The 23,957-nt window shown below is 38.1% G+C and overlaps 2 protein-coding genes across 2 annotated transcripts in view; both read left to right on the top strand.

Annotated features, from left to right (window-relative positions):
- The first annotated feature begins 4,389 nt into the window (after positions 1–4,389).
- LOC121378148 lies at positions 4,390–22,416 on the top strand. Its single transcript, XM_041506250.1, has 4 exons — positions 4,390–4,652; positions 11,834–13,347; positions 13,744–13,812; positions 19,349–22,416. The coding sequence occupies exons 2-4, from the start codon at positions 11,928–11,930 to the stop codon at positions 20,002–20,004; spliced, it is 2,145 nt and encodes a 714-aa protein (XP_041362184.1). The 5' UTR covers positions 4,390–4,652; positions 11,834–11,927; the 3' UTR covers positions 20,005–22,416.
- LOC121377864 overlaps positions 21,662–23,957 on the top strand; it is a 15,220-nt gene continuing 12,924 nt past the window's right edge. Inside the window, exon 1 of the mRNA XM_041505963.1 lies at positions 21,662–21,769. Within this exon, the coding sequence (XP_041361897.1) occupies positions 21,662–21,769 (108 nt within the window). The remainder of the gene's footprint in view (positions 21,770–23,957) is intronic.

Genomic DNA, 23,957 nt, shown 5'->3' with positions numbered 1-23,957 from the left:
CGTGCGTGTACGTCATATGTAGTTGTAAAATTACGTCATCACTACAAGGGACGAACACTTTTATTCATTGTGACACATTTTGCCAGAGTGGGCGGAACGGGGGAAGGCCACAGTGGGCTTGTGGGGTGGGGGGGAGGGGGGGGGATGACACACTAAACCTTTCGCCCGTAATAATTCCACGGATATGTATTTTTGTTTAATTTGTTTTTTTTGTTTTCTTCTTCGTTGGAGTTATTGTTGTGGTTTTTTTCCTCTCTTAATTTTAAATGACTTCGGAAGGGTGTTTCAGGTGCTTACCTACTTCCATTTTAATATCAGGACCGATATATACATGTATCTTTGTAATATGACGAACACTAATTGTTTCATCTATGACAGGGGCGTAGGGAGGGGGTTCGAGTGGGGGGGGGGGGGCGGACGAAACCCACCCCCTCCCCTCGCTGAAGTAAATGGTCCACTCTCAGAACTAAAACATACAGGTTTATACATATGGAGTTTCTGGTGATGCAAAAACAAAATAGAAAAAGGGTCCACTTGATTCATAGCCTATTCGATCTGATCTCTCACTTATTACACTCGTTTATAAAAAAGGATATCACACAATTTTGTGTGTCTGACTTCTGGTCCATGAGAAGAGAATGGCTGAGTTGTGTTGTTTCTGATCTATCAATTATTACACTCGTTTATAAAAAGATATCACACAATTTTGTGAGTCTGACTTCTGGCCCATGAGAAGAGAATGGCTGAGTTGTGTTGTTTCTGATCTATCAATTATTACACTCGTTTATAAAAAGATATCACAATTTTGTGTGTCTGACATCTGGTCCATGAGAAGCATGCCATTTGTAGATGGCATGTAAAATAAATATGCACAACAGTATTGTGTCCAAAACGTAACAATGTCGACTATCATTTTAACAAAAACAACATGGCTGTCGTGGATATTAAAACATGACACGATCGCAAACTTGCAACACCACGTGGAAATAGTAGCTTTATGGAAATTCTGTTTTTGTAGCACTTGGACGTAGTCGTGACGTAGATGACAAGGAACACTTCGATTATTAAAGATATTTAGTAGCTAACCATTTTTTGGGGGACAATGAAGGATAATATGTCTCATGGGGACAAAATACGTGTTGTTTAATTGTTACACTTAATGGCTACCATGTAAATTAGAAACCAGGCAATGGGGACAGCCGCTTTTTGACCATTTGCTCAGGGAAATATTACAAGAAAATGCCAGAAATATAATTTTTAATATCAAACAATGTAGATATTATAATAAATTGTTTGCTAAAATGACACATACAAAAATATTACTTGAACATTTTTGTTTTACCGAGTTATTCAGTACTAAATTTAGGGTACGCCAATTTGTCATGTTACGGCAGAATGACTGGGGCGGTGTTTTCGATTTACGTAACATTTATCAAGATTATATGTTATTTCTATGCATTACTTATACCTAAAAAGGTGTGTGTGTGTGGGGGGGGGGGGGGGGGGGGGGGGGGGGGGGGGGGTGGGGGAAATGCGCGGTCGGTCCAGGATCGATCCCCATCGGCGGACTCGTTTCAGCCAGCGCGCCATAACTGGTATATAAAAGGTCATGGTACGTGATATCCTGTCTGTGGGATTGTGCATGCAAACGATTCCTTGCAAAAAAAAAAAAGCGCGCGTGCAGGGATTTTAGCGGGGTTGAGGGTAATAGACTATTTTTAGCAAAGTTTATATGGGGTCATGCTTCCCCAGACAATATATTTCTTCTTTTTTTTTTCGCTTGGGCAGGGAGGGGTTTCGACCCTCAATATCTTCCCCCGTCACACGCACCCGTTTCGTTTCTAAAACTATATGTCGAAATTATCAAATGTTTTACATTCAATAGCCGGTCATTAATAAATCAATATGCCTTCACACTGATGTTGTTAAACAAAAGAAACTAACTGTCCACACTTTCCATACGAAAGAATATTGTATTTGAATTTGTTGATTATAACACACGTAAAATTAGTAAGTGAAAACATTCAATGTCTATTTTAGTATATTTTATTTTAAAATATGTACACGATAAATATTTTATACAAATTAAACTTAGAAAGTCTACTAACACTTTATACAATATTAATTATGGAATCAGGACCGTACCCTCCGAAGCGCAGGGCGGATGCCCCCATAAGAAGCTAACCTTTTTTTTTACTCCAGGAAATAGCATACACATCTCAGAGTTTATTTTGTATAGTGTTTCATCCATTGTTTTTAAAATTGCCCCCCCCCCCCCCCCCCCCCCCGTGTTAGAGATTAAACATTTTGGGCAGTATCCCAGTTGCATACTAACATTTCAAAATCTGGTATCCCACCTGAGAATTTAGTATCCCACTTATATGAAATTCATAAATAACATCTTAACAAACATGGACGACACTGTTCTCGTTCCCAGTCTATTGCTACGCTGCAATCGAAATCACGGAATTCGTGAAATTCGCAATCAAACGGAATCGGCAAAAATAATTGCTACATCTATTTTCAAGTAATACTGACATAAATTAATATTTAACAGTAATCTATAAGTGTTTCTGATATTACTAATAATAAACCTACCTGTATCAATTTTTTGCAGATGTGGAATCAATAACTCAAATAAAATTTGAAGGGAGGAAACATCCAACAAAAACAAATACTGACTTAGTGGTTCCCAGTTTATTGCTACGCTGCTATTGCTCCAGTGTAGCATTAGATTGGGTTTGAGTTGGGGGAGATATTGTTACGGCATAGCATTAGACTGGGTACGAGTTGGGGGGAGATATTGTTACGGCATACTGTTAATAAAAACGCAGGATTTAAAAAAACTAAAAACTACCTCATATGCCATTTGGTTTATATTAACTTGAAGCGCATACACCAGTCTGGCAGACGTTTTTCTGCTCGATCTGGCTGAACGCAGCCCAGACTGTTTTCATTTCAACTTATTTTCGTGCTTATATCCAACTATGGTTCAAGCACGCTGTCCTGGACACATACATCAGCTATCTGTGATGTCTGTCCAGAACAGTGGGTTAGTTGTTAGTTGGTTAGTGGTTAGTGAAATGGAAGAGGGTACAGTGGCCTTACACTTACCCATTGAGCCCTTAAGAACTCGATCTGGTTTGGAGCCGGTACCTACCAGCCTGTAGTCCGATGGCTTAACCACTGCGCCACCGAGGCCGGTGCACAAGCGGTGGTGTGTGCTTTGCTGACCAATGACGGCACAGGTGACGAATTGAACGTATACTTTTGACGATCTCCGTTGATAGCGAACACACACGAGTTTTTTTAAAAGTGAATTTCAGCTTGTATTTCATATTTGTACATGATGTTATAATATGGTAACCAGAGACTGTAGCTTTAACTTGCGGTGCCTTCTAACGGTATATCGGCCAGCAGTAAACAAGTCAATAACATTTAACGACCTACTTTCGGTAACAAGACATGTTTTATTTAACGACGCACTCAACGCATTTTATTTACAGTTATATGGCGTCATATATGGTTAAGGACCACACCGATATTGAGAGAGAAAACCCGCTGTCGCCACTTCATGGGCTACTCTTGCCGATTAGCAGCAATGGATCTTTTATATGCACTATCCCACAGACAGGGTAGTACATACCACGGCCTTTGATATACCAGTCGTGGTGCACTGGCTGGAACGAGAAATAGCCCAATGGGTCCACCGACGGGGATCGATCCCGCGCCGACCGCGCATCGAGCGAATGCTGTACCACTAGGCTCCGTCTCGCCCCCTTTCGGTAACAGTACACGGAAATGTTTGACATGTTGTCGCGTAGGCACGTCGGGTCAGGTAGCTCGAATGTCCCAGTTTATATACACAGATCAGGTTGACTTGTGTGTATATCTGGGTCAGTATAGTGAAGAATGTAATCGGAATAAACTATGTTTTACAAAGTAACTACTTCTACTACTTAATCTGTATATTTCGTATGTGTAATTTAATATGCAGTACCTTCTAACAGTCCGTCGACGGGTGTAAATAAATCAACAGTGTAAAGACCTAGTTGAGTAAACTATGCAAGGACATATTTCACGCATGCCTTGGTCACGTTAGTCGTCAGGTAAATTTCGTGTCTGGGTCAGTGTATTGAATAGCGCTAGGTACGATACACCGACTACCACGTGATATGTAGGTTGTGATTCATGTATTGTATCACATCCAACACAATACACGTTACAAAGACGGAATGAAAACATATATACATATAGTTTTATTTGAATAAAGTGAACGTTTTAAAATAACAACATTTTATGTAGTGGTTTATGTAAAAAAAAAAATTAGCAATTTACATAATGTCCCGACCTAATGAACTGCGGTGCAATATTAATAAAGTAGTGAAACAGAGGTATGACTGTCCATATAGGGAATGTTTCCGAGAACAGACGATGGACGTTATAAGCAGAATAAAAAGTATTTCGGAGAAAAGAGAGACACTAAAAGGACTACTATTACTACTTTAGCAGAGAGTAAACTTGACAGACTGTTTTTATTATTGTGTGGAAGTTTTACTTATTTCAACCATGAAGACGTGTGGTATCATGGTTATTGTACAGGTGTGAAGTTGACACACATCACTCGTCATGGACGTACCACTGGAAATAAGGTAACTTGTTTTTAAACCATTTCTATGTTATATTTGTATTTGGTTTATTTCAATGTGATAGTGTAATGCAGGTCTGTAATAACGATGCATATACAGTGTGGGGGTGCGGTGAAGGCCTTAATCGGCCTCGATCGTTGATATCTCGGGCCCGTAGCCAGGATTGTGAGAGGGAGGGTCGTTTAGGCTTATGGTGAGGAACGAAGTGTCTCACACGGGGAGCGAGGCGCCCGAGTTGCTTAGGGGGCTCCGGGGGCATATTGAAAAAAAAAAAGCCACCGGTAGGCCCGATCCCCCCCCCCCCCCCCACCACCACCACCACCACCACCCCCATTGGCTACGGGTATGTATCTAGGGAATATTTTTCGCGTATATAAACTAATTTGCATATTTCATTATTGAAAACCTCTCATTTTAAAATAGACACACCTCAAAGTATTATGTAAGGAACATTTTAAAATAGCTACACCTCAAAGTATTGTGTAAGGAACATTTCAAAATAGATACACATCGAAGTATTACTACCCTGCCTAATTTCAGTGTTGCTGTAATACAAATATGTGTTTACATGATATGTTGGTATTTATTGATAATATATTGCCTTAAAATGCCATGCATTGTATGTTTGTCTATTCTTAATTCAGACAGAAATCTTACAGCATTAGGACGCTACTTCAATCAATTGTATTACAAAATGTTAGCTTCATCTGCACCAGGAATTGATTTGGTTCAATACAACCGCTAGGCTATGTACGCCCCTGTCGTAGAGGTTCTAATCAACCAAATCAATTCCTATTGCCGATAATGATAACGTTTACTCATAAAATTGATTTAAGAAGCATTACGCGTATGAACACACCCAGACAGTACACCAATACAAAGTGTGGCACCTCACATATAATCTATTATTTAAGAGATTTAATTAATATTTTTATTAGCAACCGTCATTTTTGCTGAAATTAGCAGTTCCATATTTTGGGGTACCCTTCATTATTTTCAACCTCTGGTGTGTACTGCACAACAACTAACTGTATAACAGATAAAAGTGTATTTATTTATTGGCAATGGATAATAGCATTTGCACAAACAATCAATGTCACATATTACTACCAACCACAACCACGGCTGTTTTTACTCCGGAAATATTTGACTGCGCACCTTGTACTTTGAAATAGAACCCGCTTCTTTGTTACAATACCCCTGCGCGTGCTGTAACCTCACCGTGGTGCAGGGGTGTAACATTCTCTTTGAGAATGGCCAATACAGCACAAATTGAAGTTTAGAGTAAAATTCGGTGTCCGTAAAAGTCTGTGATATTTGTATTTGTATTTTTGCACAGTTCTTTACACTGTTTTTGTTTAAACCTTGAATTTTTATATTGATGTTGATCATCACTTTATTTATTTGCATTACCATAGTTTGACACCCAATAGCCGATGTATTTTTCGTGCTGGGGTGTCGTTAAACATTCATTCATTCATTCATTCATTCATTCATTCATTCATTCATTGTTACAATACAACCTAGATAGTGACGTTAGCTGCAGGTGAGCACCGGCCTCGGTGGCGCAGTGGTTAACACTTTCTACAGTGACGATAACACAATAGCCGATGATTAATAACCAATGTGCTCTAGAGGTGTATTTAAACTACCGGCCTCGGTGGCGCAGTGGTTAAGCCATCGGACTACAGGCTGGTAGGTACAGGCTTCGCAGCCCGGTACCGGCTCCAACCCAGAGCGAGTCTTTAAGGGCTCAATGGGTAGGTGTAAGACCACTACACCCTTTCTCTCTCACTAACCAACTAACAACTAACCCACAGATTAGCGGCAAGGTTTCTTTTATATGCACCATCCCACAGACAGGATACCACGACCAGTTGTGGAGCACTGGCTGGAACGAGAAATAGCCCAATGGATCCACCGACGGGGTAACCGGTTTCGGTGGTGTCGTAGTTAAACCATCGGACGTAAGGCTGGTAGGTACTGCGTTCGTATCCCGGTACTGGCTCCCACTCAGTGGATAGGTGTAAGGTCACTACACGTACTTCTGTCTCATTAACCACGAACAGATAGCTGAGGTGTGTACCCAGGACAGCTTGCTTCAACCTTAATTGGATATAAGCATGGAAATAACTTGAAACGAATGTAAAATGAGAGCCGTACGTTCTAATAATTGTCAGTTATGGAGGATTCGTGACGTTTTCATGAACTAAGTGTCCAATTAGTTTAAAGCGTGTCTTTCAGTCTAGCTGGTCAAGACAGTATTGTTAAAGTAGGCTATTGCATTTTCTTACACACCCGTTGGAGTGAAGGCCTTGCGTTATTTTTGATAACACACGCGTACGTGTGTTAACAATTTAAGACATACGACTGGCTGCTATTAGGTGATGACCAGGTCACCAGTGCCTTACATCCAATGAAAAACAACATGGTGGAAATCGATTACACTGACGTACAGTTAACCTGACAATCATGTGTCTGTGATGCGTAAGTGCAACGGCTGTAAATGACTTTTAGTCGAAAAATATGTTAAAATTTGCTTAAAACCTGTTTTTTTGAGGATATGTAAGAAATATAATAATACACTTGTGTCCGTTAGATACCATAATTTTATCTCACAACTCGTTTAAAAATGTATCAAACTCGCTTTCGCTCGTTAGTTACATTTCAAAACAACTCGTTGTGAGATAAATGGTATCCAACGGCCCCTCATGTATTATTCTTTATTTATTACACACCAGTGTAAGATATTGCTCATGTCATAACAATAACTCAGCATCTAACTAGTGTAATATTGACGTAACGTGAGCGTGATGTAGATCACTTGCTGACCTAATGCGTAGACAAATAACGTGTATTAGGTCTCGATATTTGCTTACTTCAGCGTTGCGACTTGTTTGTAGCTGGTTTGTAATAAACAAAATACTAAACTAGCTTGCATGTCATATCATTTTTATGAAACTCGTGAACAGTTCACCCATTACACAAAAATAAGATCACAGGCAAGCTCGTCTAGTATTTTATATTTTATTTAGTGTACAGCTGTTATGAAGTATACCAGTATGGGGTACCACACATTTCTGCTACGATTAGTTTTTCAGTTAAATGTTAGGTGAGACCCCGCTTACTTGCAGGTAGGTTAAACTATGATGTGTCAAAATGTGTAAAGATGTACTGTCGTGGCGCTGGTATGCTACTTCAATCAAGTTCTTTACAAAATATTAACATTGTATGCAACGTGAATTGATTTGGTTCAACAGAACCGTTAGGCTAGACACGCCCCTGTCGTAGATAGTCACGTCAGGTCAGGTTTGCTATCTGGGTCAATGTTTTCAATGGCGCTAGATGACAGACTATGGACCTCAGGTAACATACACTGTGTTGTAATACTCTCGCTGTCATACAAGCAATATAGCTTTACTAGCGTGCAAATTAAACATACACTAAAATTATAGAAATTAATGCATTCATTTATATAAATAAAACACTGAAATAATGAATATTTAGTTATGTATTTTCTGCCGTAATACATTATTATAATTAGTATGTTTATGATGATTTGCGACGCCTTCTAACAGTACATCTCCCAGGAGTAAACAAATCAATAGCATATAACGATCTTCTTTCGAAAATGATACAAGGGAGTATTGTGACGTATGTTGTCACGTAGCGACGCCAGGACAGGTTGCTCGAATGTCCCAGGCTGACTTGTATGTGTAACTGAGTAAGTGTTGTGAATAGCGCTAGATAAAACACACTGATTTCCACGTAATCTATTATGACACTCGCACCACAATACGTGTATCTGTTGTGAATAGCGCTAGATAATAAGACACACTGATTTCCACGCAGTATGTACGTTGTGGGTTGTCGCTATCTATTATATCACTCGCACCACAAGATAAGTTAGAAAAGCCTTACATCACAGCAAACTCGTTGATATTTCAAACGGAATTTGAGAAATGTTAATCGCCCACAATACTGTATAGTATATATTTATATATATGTATATCAATAACGTGATCCACTAAGTATAATGCAGGTCAGTTTGTGTTGTATGTGAAGTAAAACTTTAAAGAATGAAAGGATGAAAACAACAAGGAATATAACTATTTTAATAAAAAAAGAGAACGTCTTAAAATACCAGAATTGTATGTAGTAGTTTATATATAATTATAGAAATTTACCGGCCTCTGTTGCGTCGTGGTTAGGCCATCGGTCTACAGGCTAGTAGGTACTGGGTTCGGATCCCAGTCGAGGCATGGGTTTTTTAATCCAGATACCGATCCCGAGTGAGTGCTCGGCAAGGCTCAGTGGGTAGGTGTAAAGCACTTGCACCGACCAGTGATCCATAACTGGTTCAACAAAGGTCATGGTTTGTGCTATCCTGCCTGTGGAAAGCGCAAATAAAAGATCCCTTGCTGCTAATCGGAAAGAGTAGCCCATGTAGTGGCGACAGCGGGTTTCCTCTCACTATATGTGTGGTCCTTAACAATATGTCTGACGCCATATAACCGTAAATAAAATGTGTTGAGCGCGTCGTTCAATAAAACATTTCTTTCTTTCTATTTATCTATTATAACACTCGCACCACAATACGTGTATCTTTGTCAGTGTTGTGAATAGCGTTAGATAATAAGGCACACTGATTTCCACGTAGTATGCACATTGTGGGTTGTCGCTATCTATTATCAGAAGAAAACAAAGTATTTCAGAGAATAGCTAGAGTGTAATCAGAATAAACTGAAACTGAACGGACTATTAGTAACTAACTAGACAGTAAATTGGTAGACAGTTATATTTATTGTGTGCAGGTTCTACTTTTCTAACCACCAAGACGTGTGGTATAATTGTTATTGTACAGGTGTAAAGTTAAAGTGTATCGCTCACCATGAATGTACTACTGGAAATAATGTAACCTATTCTAAAATAATTTATATTTTTTACTTGTATGTTTCGTTTGTTTCAATGTCATAGTGTTAAAACAGGCATGTAATAACAATGTAGATAAAGTACTACTACTACTACTACTACTACTACTACTACTACTACTACTACTACTACTACTACTACTACTACTACTACTACCACCACCACCACCACCACCACCACCACCACCACTACTACTACTACTACTACTACTACCACTACCACCACGACTATTACTACTACTACTATTGTTATTATTATTATTATTATATTTTTAGCTTTGTTATTATATGTAGAATATATATAAAGTACTGTTACTACTACTACTACTACTACTACTACTACTACTACTACTACTACTACTACTATCTACTACTACTACTACTACTACTACTACTACTACTATTATGTTTTAACGTTGTTATTATATGTAGAATATATCTGTATTCCGAATTATAGATTATTAAACATGTGTGCAGTAAACATTGGCGGTTGCGGTACAAGCTTAGCTGAGCAACGATTTCCATGTCCCGTTACTCGTCGGTATAAACAGCACAGTATTAAAATTTGATGTTATGCTTTGTTTGGTATCAGTGTAGTTGTATCCAAGGGAACCAAATTCGAATATATTCATTATACTAATAAATCGACGTATTTATTAATTGAGTATATTCTTGGATTGAACTCTGATATTAGTGTCTTGTTAACAGTCTACAATATTCTGACGTATACTCCAATAAGATCGATGGAAAGTAAGTATCTCGTTTAGCAGGTATCTCGCTTAGCAGGTATCTCGTTTAGCAGTTATCTTGTTTAGCAGTTATCTCGATTAGCAGGTACATGTATCTCGTTGAGCAGGTATCTCGTTGAGCTGGTATCTCGTTGAGCAGGTAGCTCGTTGAGCTGGTACCTCGTTGAGCGGGTATATCGTTGAGCGGGTACCTCGTTGAGTAGATATCACGTTGAACGGGTGTTTCGTTGAGCGGGCATCTCGTTTAGCAGGTATCTCGTTGAGCTGGTACCTCGTTGAGCAGGTACCCCGTTGAGCAGGTATCTCATTGAGCTGGTGTCTCGTTGAGCAGGTGTCTCGTTTAGCAGCGGGCATCTCGTTTAGCAGGTCTCTCGTTTATAACACTCTTGACCTGGCAGCTGTGGTGGAAGGAATTTCGAGTGCCACTGGTGGGGCAGGATATGCCCCTCTTTCGCGAACACCTGATATCATTATTGTTTTGACAGTGATTCATGAGTATATGTCATTTATCCCATTGACCTCTGCCTTGTACTAGATTTGATTTAGTAAAGAGTGGCTATCCTCCTATAGGCGAGGCGCTAGATAGAGATTCGTGTAATCAACCACTATTTTGCCAAATGCCTATTCGCTCAGAGATACATGAGCAGAGTTCACACGCATAATGGAAAATCATGGACTGTTATTTCAATCTAATTGCAATTTAAAACTTCGGTGGTTTTGAGGTAAAATGTTTTGTGGTTAGCTAGTTTATACTCAATGTGTGCTTGCTTGCTTTGGCCAGACATGTTTTGGGCACAATGTTTATTGCCTCGACTTTGGTGCAAGCTTATTCCCAGTCTATATAACTGAATTTTGATCAAAACCAAAGTAATGCGGTAAATATATCCACAATTTGGTTAGATATGTATTATGGCTATGAAGTGTTTTGCTGCAGAGTCCACAATTAAGACATACACGCATTCAAACCCGAACACACACCGTAAACAAAAACCTGCACACCGCAATGTTGCATTTATGTATTTTACAACTTGAGTATACAAGTGATATATCTAGATTAGGTGTAGCTTATCTGTGAGACATACCAACCACTGAATACACAATGTACTGGAGTGTCGTTAAACAAACATTCCTTTCCAGGTAATATATTCAGAGTCATGGATAAAGGTAAAAAAAACGTCCTGAAAATGGATCCAAAATAGGGCTTAAAAGTTCTGGAAATATAAAATATTGGAAGTGTATGAACCCTGATGAGTCTTGATCGCGGATAGCTGTTTTATTATTCAAATTTCAGAATTGCGTGTCCTTGTGTATGTGTGCGATTGTGTATGTATGGGTGTCATGGTGTGTATGTGTGCATGTGCGTGTCCGTGTGTGTCACTGTGTGTGCGCGTATGTGTGTGCGCGTGCGTATGTGTCAGTGTGGTTATTATGTTCTCCTTAATATTGATTCATATATAAATATATGAAAACATTAGTTGTTGAATATTTCTTCTTAATATTTTAGGTTTTGACTGAAAAGTTGGAATCAATTAACAAATGTTGGGATGACTTGCAATCACAAACACAAAGTTGAAGCTGGGTGTTGAAAGATTCGTTCCATGATGGCTGAGAGCTCATTTGTCCCAATTCTCGAAATAAGAGACGAGTTCGTGACCTGTGAGATTTGCCTGGATTATTTCAACGATGGAGAGAAATGTCCGCGCATTCTCCCGTGTCACCACTCGTTTTGTTGTCAGTGTCTCATTTCTCTCTGGGAAAACTCACAACAAGGAGTGACGTGTCCGAACTGTCGACGGATGTGGCCTGTTCAGAATTCTATCGAGGCGACATTTCAACAAAACAAGGTACTCAGTAATTTAGTTGAATATATTGTGTTGAAAAACAGAAGAGGCGAGATAAACTGTCACGACTGCCCCAATGATTCCACAGCAACGTCTCGCTGTATTGACTGCCAGGAGTACATGTGTGACGCATGTACATCATACCACAACAAATTCACAATATCAAAACACCACAAGACGGTTCTCATAACAGAACTGGTGAATATGGCTCAAGATGAGTATTTCCAACAGAAGGAGATGTGTACAAATCACGAGAATTTCAAGTTGGAGATTTTCTGCAAGGATTGCTCAACTGCCGTGTGTCCAAACTGTGCCCTTGTTTCCCATAGAGACCACGAGATTTGTAATCTGAAAGATGTTTATAATGAGAAAACAGAATTAATCAGAACTGGTTTGAAAGATTTACAGACATCAGAAGAAAAACTCAGAATATATTCAGAAAGATTAACAGGAGATGTCCAAACACTTGCTGCGACAGAACAGAATCTTTTGAGCGATATTGATGAATCAAGTAACAAAATCATTGCCAAAGTTAAGGAAATAGCAACACAGCTAAAAGAAGATGTTATTTCAAAGGCAGCCCAAAAAAAAGATCAGAGGAGCGAGCAGATTGAATTGATTGCACAGTCTGAAGGTGTGAAGGCCGAGCATAGTCTGCATTGCCAACAGGCTTTGCAGTTCGCTCGACAAGTGGAATTCATTGAAATATGCCAGGTTCTTGAAAACGAAACGAAAAATCTGGTGAAAACGCCGGAACTACCTGAACTGGAGATAAAGAAAATTAACGTGAATCTGACGATTTTTGAACAGATTGATAAACTAATTCAGAAACCCGAGATCGTGTGTGAACCAATAACTGAAACCATCTTCTTGTGCGACACGTCACAGTTCAGACCGTGTATTGAACATTCTAAAGCCAAGACGGAACATGAATCTGATGTCATCACTGTTACTTTTCTTCCAAAGAAAAATAGACATCATGACCATAAAACAGAGATGGAAGTCGCCATCCCATCTCCTGTAGAAATCAGTCAGAATGTGGAAGGAAGCTTGAAGACTTCTACTGCTATTGCTGGTGGTCTCCAGTACAAATCTGATATCTCGGGTCGTCAAAAAACGTCCATGAGTATCAATGGCTACCACGTATTTGATGACAGACTTGACGTCAAGCACCATGGTGAATATTGTTTAACTACGTGTTACTTTTAAGGAGAGCAGATGACTGGTGTGTAATTATTAGCTATCTGATGAATAAATATAATTCGTTGTTAATTGCATACATGTAGATGTATTATTGCGTTCGTTTGTATGCGTTGTTTCTCCACTGTGTTTAAGAAAATAACTGAATAAATAACTAAATAACAAAATATATATAAATAACAAAATATATTAATATTATATATGATATATTTTATCTTTATTTTATAGATGTTTACAACAAAGATAACATCTGTGTTTGTGTCAGTGTAAATGATAACAATGATTTTCGTTTTCCAGTGAGGAATTCTAGTATGGGTTAGATATTATGACGATGTATACTTTTTTAATAAATTGCTTTGTTTATTTTTTTTAGATGAAGATCTGGTTAGAAAACTACTTATAGGCGTTGATGGTCGGTCAGAAGAATACAGAGAAATATGTTGTAAGTAGTTTAATATTCGTTGATAGTTATTCTGTCTATCGACTCCACGAGAGAGCACTGTGACAGTTATTTTGTCTATCGACTCCACGAGAGAGCACTGTGACAGTCATTTTGTCTATCGTCTCCACGAGAGAGCACTGTGACAGTTATTTTGTCTATCGGCTCCACGAGAGAGCACTGTGACAGTTATTTTGTCTATCGTCTCCACGAGAGAGCACTGTGACAGTCAGTTTGTCTATCGTCTCCACGAGAGAGCACTGTGACAGTTATTCTGTCTATCGACTCCACTAGAGAGCACTGTTCAGTTGATCCTTGATTACTGGGTGTCAAACATTTGATCATTCTAACACATAGTCTTGAGAGAAAACCCACCATAGTGTTTCCCATTAGCAGCAAGGAATCTAATACAGGTATACACACTTTCTCATACACATGGCAGTGCATACCACAGCTTTTGATATGCCCGGCAATTAAGACTAGGAAAACAACTGAGCATTTTATGACAATTTGATCGTATGACATAAACATCTTAAGCGAGAGACAGAGACAGAAAGAAATGTCTTATTTAACGACGTACTCAACACATTTTATTTACGGTTGTATGGCGTCAGACATATGGTTAAGGACCACACAGATTTTGAGAGAGAGAGAGAGAGAGAGAGAGAGAGAGAGAGAGAGAGAGAGAGAGAGAGAGAGAGAGAGAGAGAGAGTGTGTGTGCGTGTGTGTGTGTGTGTGTGTGTGTGTGTGTTAGGTCCTTCCACTACAACATATTAACGAAGTTGCTTATTTCGTTTGGTGTCAAATACTTGTATAAAAGACATTCTACTTCACTTTGTGGCTTCATTTTGTACAGGCTCTACAAATAGTGTGGCATTTTCTTAACAGAATGAGGACACTAATTTCTAGGTAGCGTCAACCATAAAAACATAACACAATTTAGTTTATACTTTTTTCATGGTAATTCGGTTTTGTGTAATGATTTATTTTCTTAGAATGATTTTTGGAGTAAAAAGAAAGCTAAGTGAAATCATACAAGTTTTGTTTTCTAACAGTTAGTGGCTAAGCTGTATATTGTTATCAGTTCTATAATTATGTTAATCCCTGATGGTGCAATAATGATAATTATGTTAATCCCTGATGGTGCAATAATGATAATTATGTTAATCCCTGATGGTGCAATAATGATAATTATGTTAAACCCTGATGGTGCAATAACATGATTTTGAATTACTCTACAATAGCTGGTTTTCTCGCTGATTGTAGACAAAGTGTCACGATCATCAAATATTGGATACCAAACAGTGGGAGATTGCTTATACTTATTTACGCTGCTTATATTCGAGTAATGTTCAAGCACGCTGTCCTAGGAACACATCTCACTTACCTGGACTGTCTAGGACAGTGGTTATTGGTCAGTTGGTAGGTGGAAAGAAGTCGATGTAGTGGCCTTACACCTACCCACTCATTCGTTAAAATTCGCTCTGGGTGGGAGCATGTACCGGGACTCGAACCAAGTCCCTATCAGTGTCCGGTGGCTTAACCACTTCACCACCGATGCCGGTAGAGCAGAAGTTAAAACTTGTAATACAGGCCCGTACCCAAGATTGTGAGGGGGGGGGGGGGTGTCGTTTAGTCCAGAGGCAGACCAAAGACAAATTTGTTGGGAGCACAGATGCAGACGTTCTGCGTCCAATGGGCGACAGATCGGGGGATTTGAAACTTGTTCAACTTTGCACATCTGTCACAGCGCATCTACGTCAGTCTGCGTTTGTCACATATTTTATGGAAACCAGATTTTGAAATATTCATTCATTCGTGTGTAGTATGGTAATATTCAATTACGATTGTCCTGGGCACACACCTCAGCTGTCTGGACTGGCTGTCTGTGAAATATGCCTACGGGTTGTCATTAAAGGGACAATACCGTTCTTCGTGCTTGTCATGTTATAATGTGTATTTGTTTATGTGTCTATGACAGACAGCTTAATATTAATTGTTAGTTTTATATTTGACATCAGTGTGAATGCTGTGTGGTTGAGGTAAACAAAACGATTAAATGTGTTCAGTTTAATTGTGTTTTTCCCATTCCACCGACACGTTATTTATGGTGCCGGACTATCGTGTTATTCTGACCCCAACCCCTTATACCGACATCCGGTCACTTTTATACGTAGAATACTGACCCCTTTGCGGTAGTAAAAGGGAGAGAACTCTGTTAACGTGCCCATATCCCATGAAAGGTTCGGGTACGTCAATCCCGCGTTCGGTCTCTGACTTGGCCTGAAATCAGACTCGGGACACATAAGTATTTACTTAATATGGACAAGTTTCATATTACTTTAAACAGGAGGGGGTCCTTTTGAACGTGTCAGTAGAAAATTATAGGCTATCAATTAATACTTACAATAATGTGTTGTTGTTGTTGTTTTTTTGTTGTTTTTTTTTGTTTTTTTTTATCAGGACACATAATTTTGACCGTAATTAAGACGTGTTAAGTGCGTCGTTAAATATATATATATATATATATATATATATATATATATATATATATATATATATATATATATCCTTCCTTCGACCCTCTGTTTTCGGACATCCGCTACAAACGTTACGTAGAAAACGCCACGCCGTTATATTAATAATGGAGAAAAAGAAAACAAAAGGAAAGAGAATATATTTGGTATAATTTTTAAGTTTTATTTCGGTGTGTAGTGATACGAGTGGGTCTCGATACAAGACTTATCTTGGTAGGTGCGTCGTAATTCGATTGTTTCATACGTAATATGTTGGTTGAGTAACGAAAATGCACGTATTTAATCAATAATATCTTTTAGGTGAATTTCATTACAGAACATACATTTTGTAGATGATTCCATAGTAAGATAGGCCTAGAGAGCAGTATATAGATAAAAACATATTAAATACTAGGATGAAATATTTCGGCAACTAAATGTTGAAATTGCTGTTTTATTCCTCCGTTATATTCATAAGTTGGTACCTGTTAAGGGTCATATTTTGTATCCAAACACGAAGTCGCGTGTATATGTACAGAACAGAATTTATAGGAGGGCTACATAATATAAAGGAACATATATATATATATATATATATATATATATATATATATATATATATATATATATATATATATATATATATATATATATATACACATGAAGAATTTGGGATTTACAATATAACTGTATATATGTACACACATTCACTTCACAATATACACATGGTGGTTGACAATATATGCAGTAAATAAGTTATTTTCCAGTATAAACAGTACAATCCTTAAATACTGTTAGTTTGGGTGCATTGGGAGCGTTTAAAGATATTAGTAATAACATTTATTAATTTTGATAAATTCTTTAATACACTGATTCGTTTACTGTTCATGAGTTGTTTGAATTTGAAAGTATTTGGTCGTGTATAATAATAAGGATGTAGAAACTGGACCCTGGAGTCATGAAAATATTTACAGACGAAAATATAATGGTATTCGTCACCAATGTCTATTTCATCACATAGGTTACATAGCCTGTCTTTCTTAGGTATGTTATTCCAGCGTCCAGTTTCAATTGGCAAATAGTGATTAGATAATCTGATTTTTTTTCTAGACTGAGGTGTTCTTTGTAATATCTGTATGTAGTGCCTTTCGATGAGAGTTCTATTTCGTTACTCCATTTTTGTAAATATTGGTCATATTGTCTATTTTTTTATTTGTTGAGAGAGGACCTTAACTGATACAAACGATTGGGAAAGCCAGACATCGCTCATTCCTAAATTATTCAGGATATTTTTTACTGTAGTGATCCAGTTATAATTGGTATTATTGCTAAGATGGTCTAATAACATTGCTCTATATAATAAGAAAGATAGTTTAGATTGTTTCCCCGATACAATTCGTGCCCAATAACAGACCATTCGTCTGTATATAGTTAGCTCGATAGACATTCTCCCCAGCTCTCCATATAACATAAATAGTGGTGTCGATGTTTTTACTGGTAAAATATGTCTGAAAAAAATGTATTTGGACAGCGTTTAAGATACCAGTTTTCTCATGTCCCCAAATTTCGCACCCATGTAGTAAAACTGGAAGGATCATCGAGTCGAACATTTTAAGTTTACAGTCGATTGACAGAAAATGTTCTTTGGCTTTTGCAAGTACAAAATACATTGCTTTGGTAGCTTGTTGTTTAAGTCTCATCTTTGTAATTCGGAAGTTATTTTTATTAGTAAATGTAATTCCTAGATATTTATACTCTTTAATGTTTTCTAAAGCAGTGTTTCCTATCTTGAAAATATGTCAGTAGTCTTTAGCTGTACCGTTAAAAATAATTACCTTCGTTTTAGTGATATTAATTTTAAGTTTCCATGTCTTGCAATATTCATAAAAGGTGTTTAACGTATGCTGTAGGTCAGATGCAGTTGTTGCTAAGAGGGCTGTATCATCAGCATATAGCAGACAGATAAGTTGAAGACCAACGTCAATTGGGTTTTCGGGATTATCTGGGATAGGGGAAAGCCCTTCACATCCATGATTGAATAAGTAGTCTTCTAAATCATTTAAATATAAAGAAAATAAAACAGGTGATAAATTTTTGCCTTGCCGAATACCGTTGTTGCATGGAAATAGCCCGGAGTGTTGGTTGTTTACATATATAAGTGATTTAAGGCCTTAAATCTGGTGTATGATTCTAAAGAATTTGCCGTTTATATTATTATATAATAACTTTTGCCATAGATTAGTTCGTGAAACCATGTCGAAAGCTTTCTGAAAATCAACAAACGCGCAGTACAACTTCTTTTTTCTTTTTTTCAAGATATCTATCAAATTATGTAAGGTGAATATGTGGTCTGTTGTGGAGTAGCCTTTACGAAAAGCAGCCTGGACTTCACTCATGATATTATTTTCTTCAATAAATATATTTAAACGGTTATTGAGTATAGATGTAAATAACTTAGAACAACAGCAAATTGCGATACAAGCCTTCACTCCTCTCACGAACGAATTAAAATAAATTCGACTGTTCATTACATAACGTTAAGGGCTTTACCCAGCGATTTGCTTCATTGTCAATAATGATTAATAAATTAACTAACCAACTACAGAAGTATAACATCAAGCTATTGTTTTCACAATCAAAATTCACTGGCCCTACAATATGAAAAATGATTTTATGTTAATTTTAAAACTGTTGAGTATTCAACAAAAAACAACAACAAACAAACAAAAAAAAAAAAAAAAAAAAAAAAAAAAAAACCCACTAAAAAAACAACAAAACAAACAGAAACAAACAAACAAACAAACAAAAATATTTGATTTATCATGTTTATTATACGCTGGTGAACATATGTATTACATAAAGACTAAATGTTTAGCGTTTTTGCAGCAATGTAATATGGGTAATAAATTGTAGACTACATTTTCACAAAATATATAGTGATGACATCAGTTTAGAATTCCTTCTTTTTTTCTAATTTTACTTTTAAAATATGTATTTCATTTAATATGTTTTCTTTTTGCAGTACCGAACATTGAATTTGATCGCAAGAGGAGAAACAGGAAATTGTGCGATATTATAGAGAGCGGTCTGCTGGTCAACACACATTCACCCACACTTCCATTTAATCCTCCAGACAGTCTACAGATATTTAGCGGAGTTACAGACAGAATTCCTATATCAGGACTTGGGTGCTGGTATTGGCAGACGAATGTAGATTGTACGATGCTGGAAAAAGCTGACACAAATAAAGTGGCAGCACAAGTTGGTGTCTGTGTAGAAGGACATTGCGATGATGAGATACAGATTGCAAAGAACAAACACGCGTGGTGTGTTGGTGTTCACAGCTGTGCCACTCACAACAGTATGTGTCTAAAGGCTGCATCACGTGGACCGTATCTGTGTGACATCCCCATAGCTAGACTTAAACCAAACACGAGTCTGAACATCACACTGGGGTTACTTCTTGACACACAGAACTCCATTCTCCACGTGGTGAACCTCAACACCAAGTCACTGGTTCACTCCATACCAAACATCTACACATCACAGCCGCTGATGCCCGTGTTTGGTGTGTACATTCATACATATTTCGACGTCAAACTGAGAGTATCATCCGTCACGGATCTGTCCGTGGATCCGGCCTCGCTGATGTTACTCTCCAGTTTAGTTCAGCCCTGATTATCTCCCTCAGTTAATCAAACGTCAGCTTTACAACTGAATTAAATTTACTGGCTTCTGTGGTATCGTGGTTAAGGATGGTAGGTACAGGGTTTGCAGCCAGGTACCGGCTCACACATAGAGTGAGTTTTAATGACCCAATGGGTAAGACCACTATACCCTCTTCTCTCTTACTAACCACTAACAACTAATTACTAACCAGATAGCTGAGGTGTGTGCAAAGGACAGCGTGCTTGAACCTTAGTTGGATATAAGCACGAAAATATTGATAAACTGAAAAGAAGCAAATTTTATCATAATTAAAATTAACTGAAAATATAACATGAGTCAGTACAGTCTTCGGAAATTAAAGTACTTGTTTTTCTTGTAACATTAATGTTATGTGTATATAAAATATGTATGTGTAATGCTATTTTTATAACTAGAGAAACACGAAATCGTCCTAATGAAAACACTCGTGTTTCTGATTAGTTAATTGCAGATTTGTTTTGACGATTATATAAAGGTTAAAGATAGCAGACGTCACAGCAGGCGTGGATCTGCGGAAGTCAGAAAGCTTGCCGGCATCTTTGTTTCTTTTTTTCTTTCTTTTTCTTGTGTCTCTTTCTTGTGTGTTTTGCTTGTTTTTGTAGGGGTCTCTCTCTCCTCCTCTCTCTCTCTCTCTCTCTCTCTCTCTCTCTCTCTCTCTCTCTCTCTCTCTCTCTCTCTCTCTCTCTCTCTCTCTCTCTCTCTCTCTCTCTATCTCTCTCTCTCTCTCTGTGTGTGTGTGTAGTGTCTCTCTGTGTGTGTGTGTGTGTGTGTGTACGTGCCTTTTATATTTTGATTTGGTTTCCTTTGTTTATTATCTTTGGTGGTAGGGTAGGCGAGGTTGTCTGCACGTGTTTCCATGATGGGATTGCTCAACATTCATTCGTCTGGATTATCTTTGTTTTATACTTTTGTGTTCTTCTATGTTTGATGTAACAGTTAATGATGATAATGATGATATTGTGGATCATGTTAATGATGATGATGATGATGATGGTAAGTAATGAATGAATGAATGTTTAACGACACCCCAGCACAAACATTCACATCGGCTACTGGGTGTCAAACAAAGTTGTGTGATGGGAAAGATGATAATGTAAAGTTACTGATGGTGAACGTATCTACTACTATAATGCTGATATAACGTATTGGAGTGTATGTATAGAACGACCATTCAATATTCTACTATTGTGCTGATATGACGTACTGGAGTGCATATATAGCACGACCATTCAATGTTCTACTATAGCACTGATATAACGTATTAGAGTGCATGTATAGCACGACCATTCAATGTTCTACTATAGCGCTGATATGACGTATTGGAGTGCATGTATAGAACAACCCTTCAGTGTTCTACTATAGTTCTGATATAGCGTATTGGAGTGTATGTATAGAACGACCATTCAATGTCCTATTATAGCGATGATGTAACGTATTGGAGTGCATGTATAGAACGACCATTCAATGTTCTACTATAGTGCTGATATAACGTATTGGAGTGCATGTATTCAATCCCCTTTAACAGGGTGAATTAGTAAAATAGTGTAAACTCCTGGGTTATCTGCCCTTGATTGTGATAACTGATTCAGAGTCAGAGAGTAAACTACTGGGCTATCTGCCCTTGATTATGATAAGTGTTTCAGTGTCAGACAGTAAACTCCTGGGTTATCTGTCCTTGACTGTGATAACTGTTTCAGTGCCAGAGAGTAAACTCCTGGTTTATCTGCCCTTGATCGTAATAACTGTTTCAGTGCCAGAGAGTAAACTCCTGGGTTATCTGTCCTTATTTGTCATAACTGTTTCAGTGCAAGAGAGTATACTCCTTGGTTATCTGTCCTTGGTTGTCATAATTGTTTCAGTGCCAGAGAGTAAACTCCTGGGTTATCTGCCCTTGGTTATGATAACTGTTTTAGCGCCAGGGAGTAAACCCTTGGGTATCTGCCCTTGATTGTGATAACTGTTTCTGTGCCAGAGAGTAAACTCCTGGGTTATCTGCCCTTGATTTTGATAAGTGTTTTAGTGTCAGAGAGTAAACTCCTGGGTTATCTGTCCTTGATTGTGATAACTGCTTCAGTGCCAGAAAGTAAACTCCGGAGTCGTCTGACCTTGGTTGTGATAACTGTTTCAGTGCAAGAGAGTAAACTCCTGGGTTATCTGCCCTTGAATGTGATAACTGTTTCAGTGCCAGAGAGTAAACTCCTGGGTTATCTGCCCTTGGTTGTGATAACTGTTTCAGTGGCAGAGAGTAAACTGCCCTTGGATTAATTTAATTTAATGTTGTTGCTGTTTAACGACACCACAAGAGCACATTGATTTATTAATCATCGGGTATTGGTTGTCAAACATTTGGTCATTTTGACATATAGTCCAAGGGATCTTTTATGTGCACCATCTCACATACAATATAGCACATAACACGGCCTTTGATATATCAGTCGTGGTGCACTGGATGGAATGAGAAATAGCCCAATGGGCCCACTGTCGAGGATCGATCTTAGACCGTCCATAGAACGATTATACCAAAATTAATTAATTACTATTTTATTAATATGTCAGATTATTTAGGGGGTGTCTCATTGAGGTCTTCAGTGTGGAGAGGGTAAGGGGGAGATGTGGTAACTGAATCGGTGCGAGAGACTAAACACCTGGGTCGACTACTCTTGATTGAGGTTACGGAATTACTACGATACTTACCTCCAGGGTTGTCTGCTCTTCTTTTTGTCTGGGGTTATACGCAGACAGGCGCTCTAACCCCTCACGTACAGATCGCTCTAGACGCTGACAGTTTAATGAATATTCATCTCTAACATTAAATACACAATGCGCCTATTTCTCGACTTACACACAGTGGTATTTATGTGGGTCGGCATCCATGATAGAGGGTGGGATGTAGCTTAGCAGACGTAGAATCGAATCACCTAAGTTAACCCATTCTTTGATCGTTTTCCCACTCCCATCTAGGGCCTCACGACTGGTATATCAAAGTATATGGTATGTGCTGTCATATCTGTGGGGAAATGCATGCACAAGATCACTTTCTGCTAATAGTGGGATAGTTAGGTAGGAAATGCCATCGAATCGTGCACTTAGTAGATACATGTCATTTTGTAGGTGGGTAATGGAAAAAAAAAATTGACATCCAAAAGCTGATGATTAATAAATCAATGTGCAAAATTTACTTTAACTTTGGACCATACTAGGACATCTTTTGTATCGACTATCTTTTATTAAGATATTATCAGTATTTGAATGTTTGTCATACATAGTCATATACAACTTGTGTTGTCTATATTTATACATAATTTGTAGTTGTGTATATTAATCATATGTTATAAAACATGCGTTGACTCTCTTTATAAATGCATAATCTGTAGTTGTATATATTCAACTATTATAATTATTACACATTATCTTTGTATTGACAAGTCATGTTTGGATTATAGTTATTTATATAAGTGAAAGCTGCAGTGTAGAAATAAATAAATAATTGTAATCTTATCTGTCAATAAAGAAGATATCTACCAATGTTTGTTACTGTTTTTAATATTTGGACACCCGCCTGTGATTCATTGTGGTGTTGCTGTGAATAGAGGTGAAGTGTGGGTGTGGTTGGTGTTTGGATGTCGATAGAGGTGAAGTGTGTGTGTGGTTGGTGTTTGGGTGTCGATAGAGGTGAAGTTTGGGTGTGGTTTGTGTTTGGGTGTCGATAGAGGTGAAGTGTGGGTGTGGGTGGTGTTTGGGTGTCGATAGAGGTGACGTGTGGGTGTGGGTGGTGTTTGGGTGTCGATAGAGGTGAAGTGTGGGTTGTGTTTGGGTGTCGATAGAGGTGAAATGTGGGTGTGGTTGGTGTTTGGGTGTCGATAGAGGTGAAGTGTGTGTGTGGTTGGTGGTTTTGGGTGTCGATAGAGGTGAAGTTTGGGTGT

Source organism: Gigantopelta aegis, chromosome 7, assembly GCF_016097555.1.
Source record: "Gigantopelta aegis isolate Gae_Host chromosome 7, Gae_host_genome, whole genome shotgun sequence".
NCBI lineage: Eukaryota > Metazoa > Mollusca > Gastropoda > Neomphalida > Peltospiridae > Gigantopelta > Gigantopelta aegis.
This window is presented reverse-complemented; position numbering and strand designations above follow the sequence as displayed.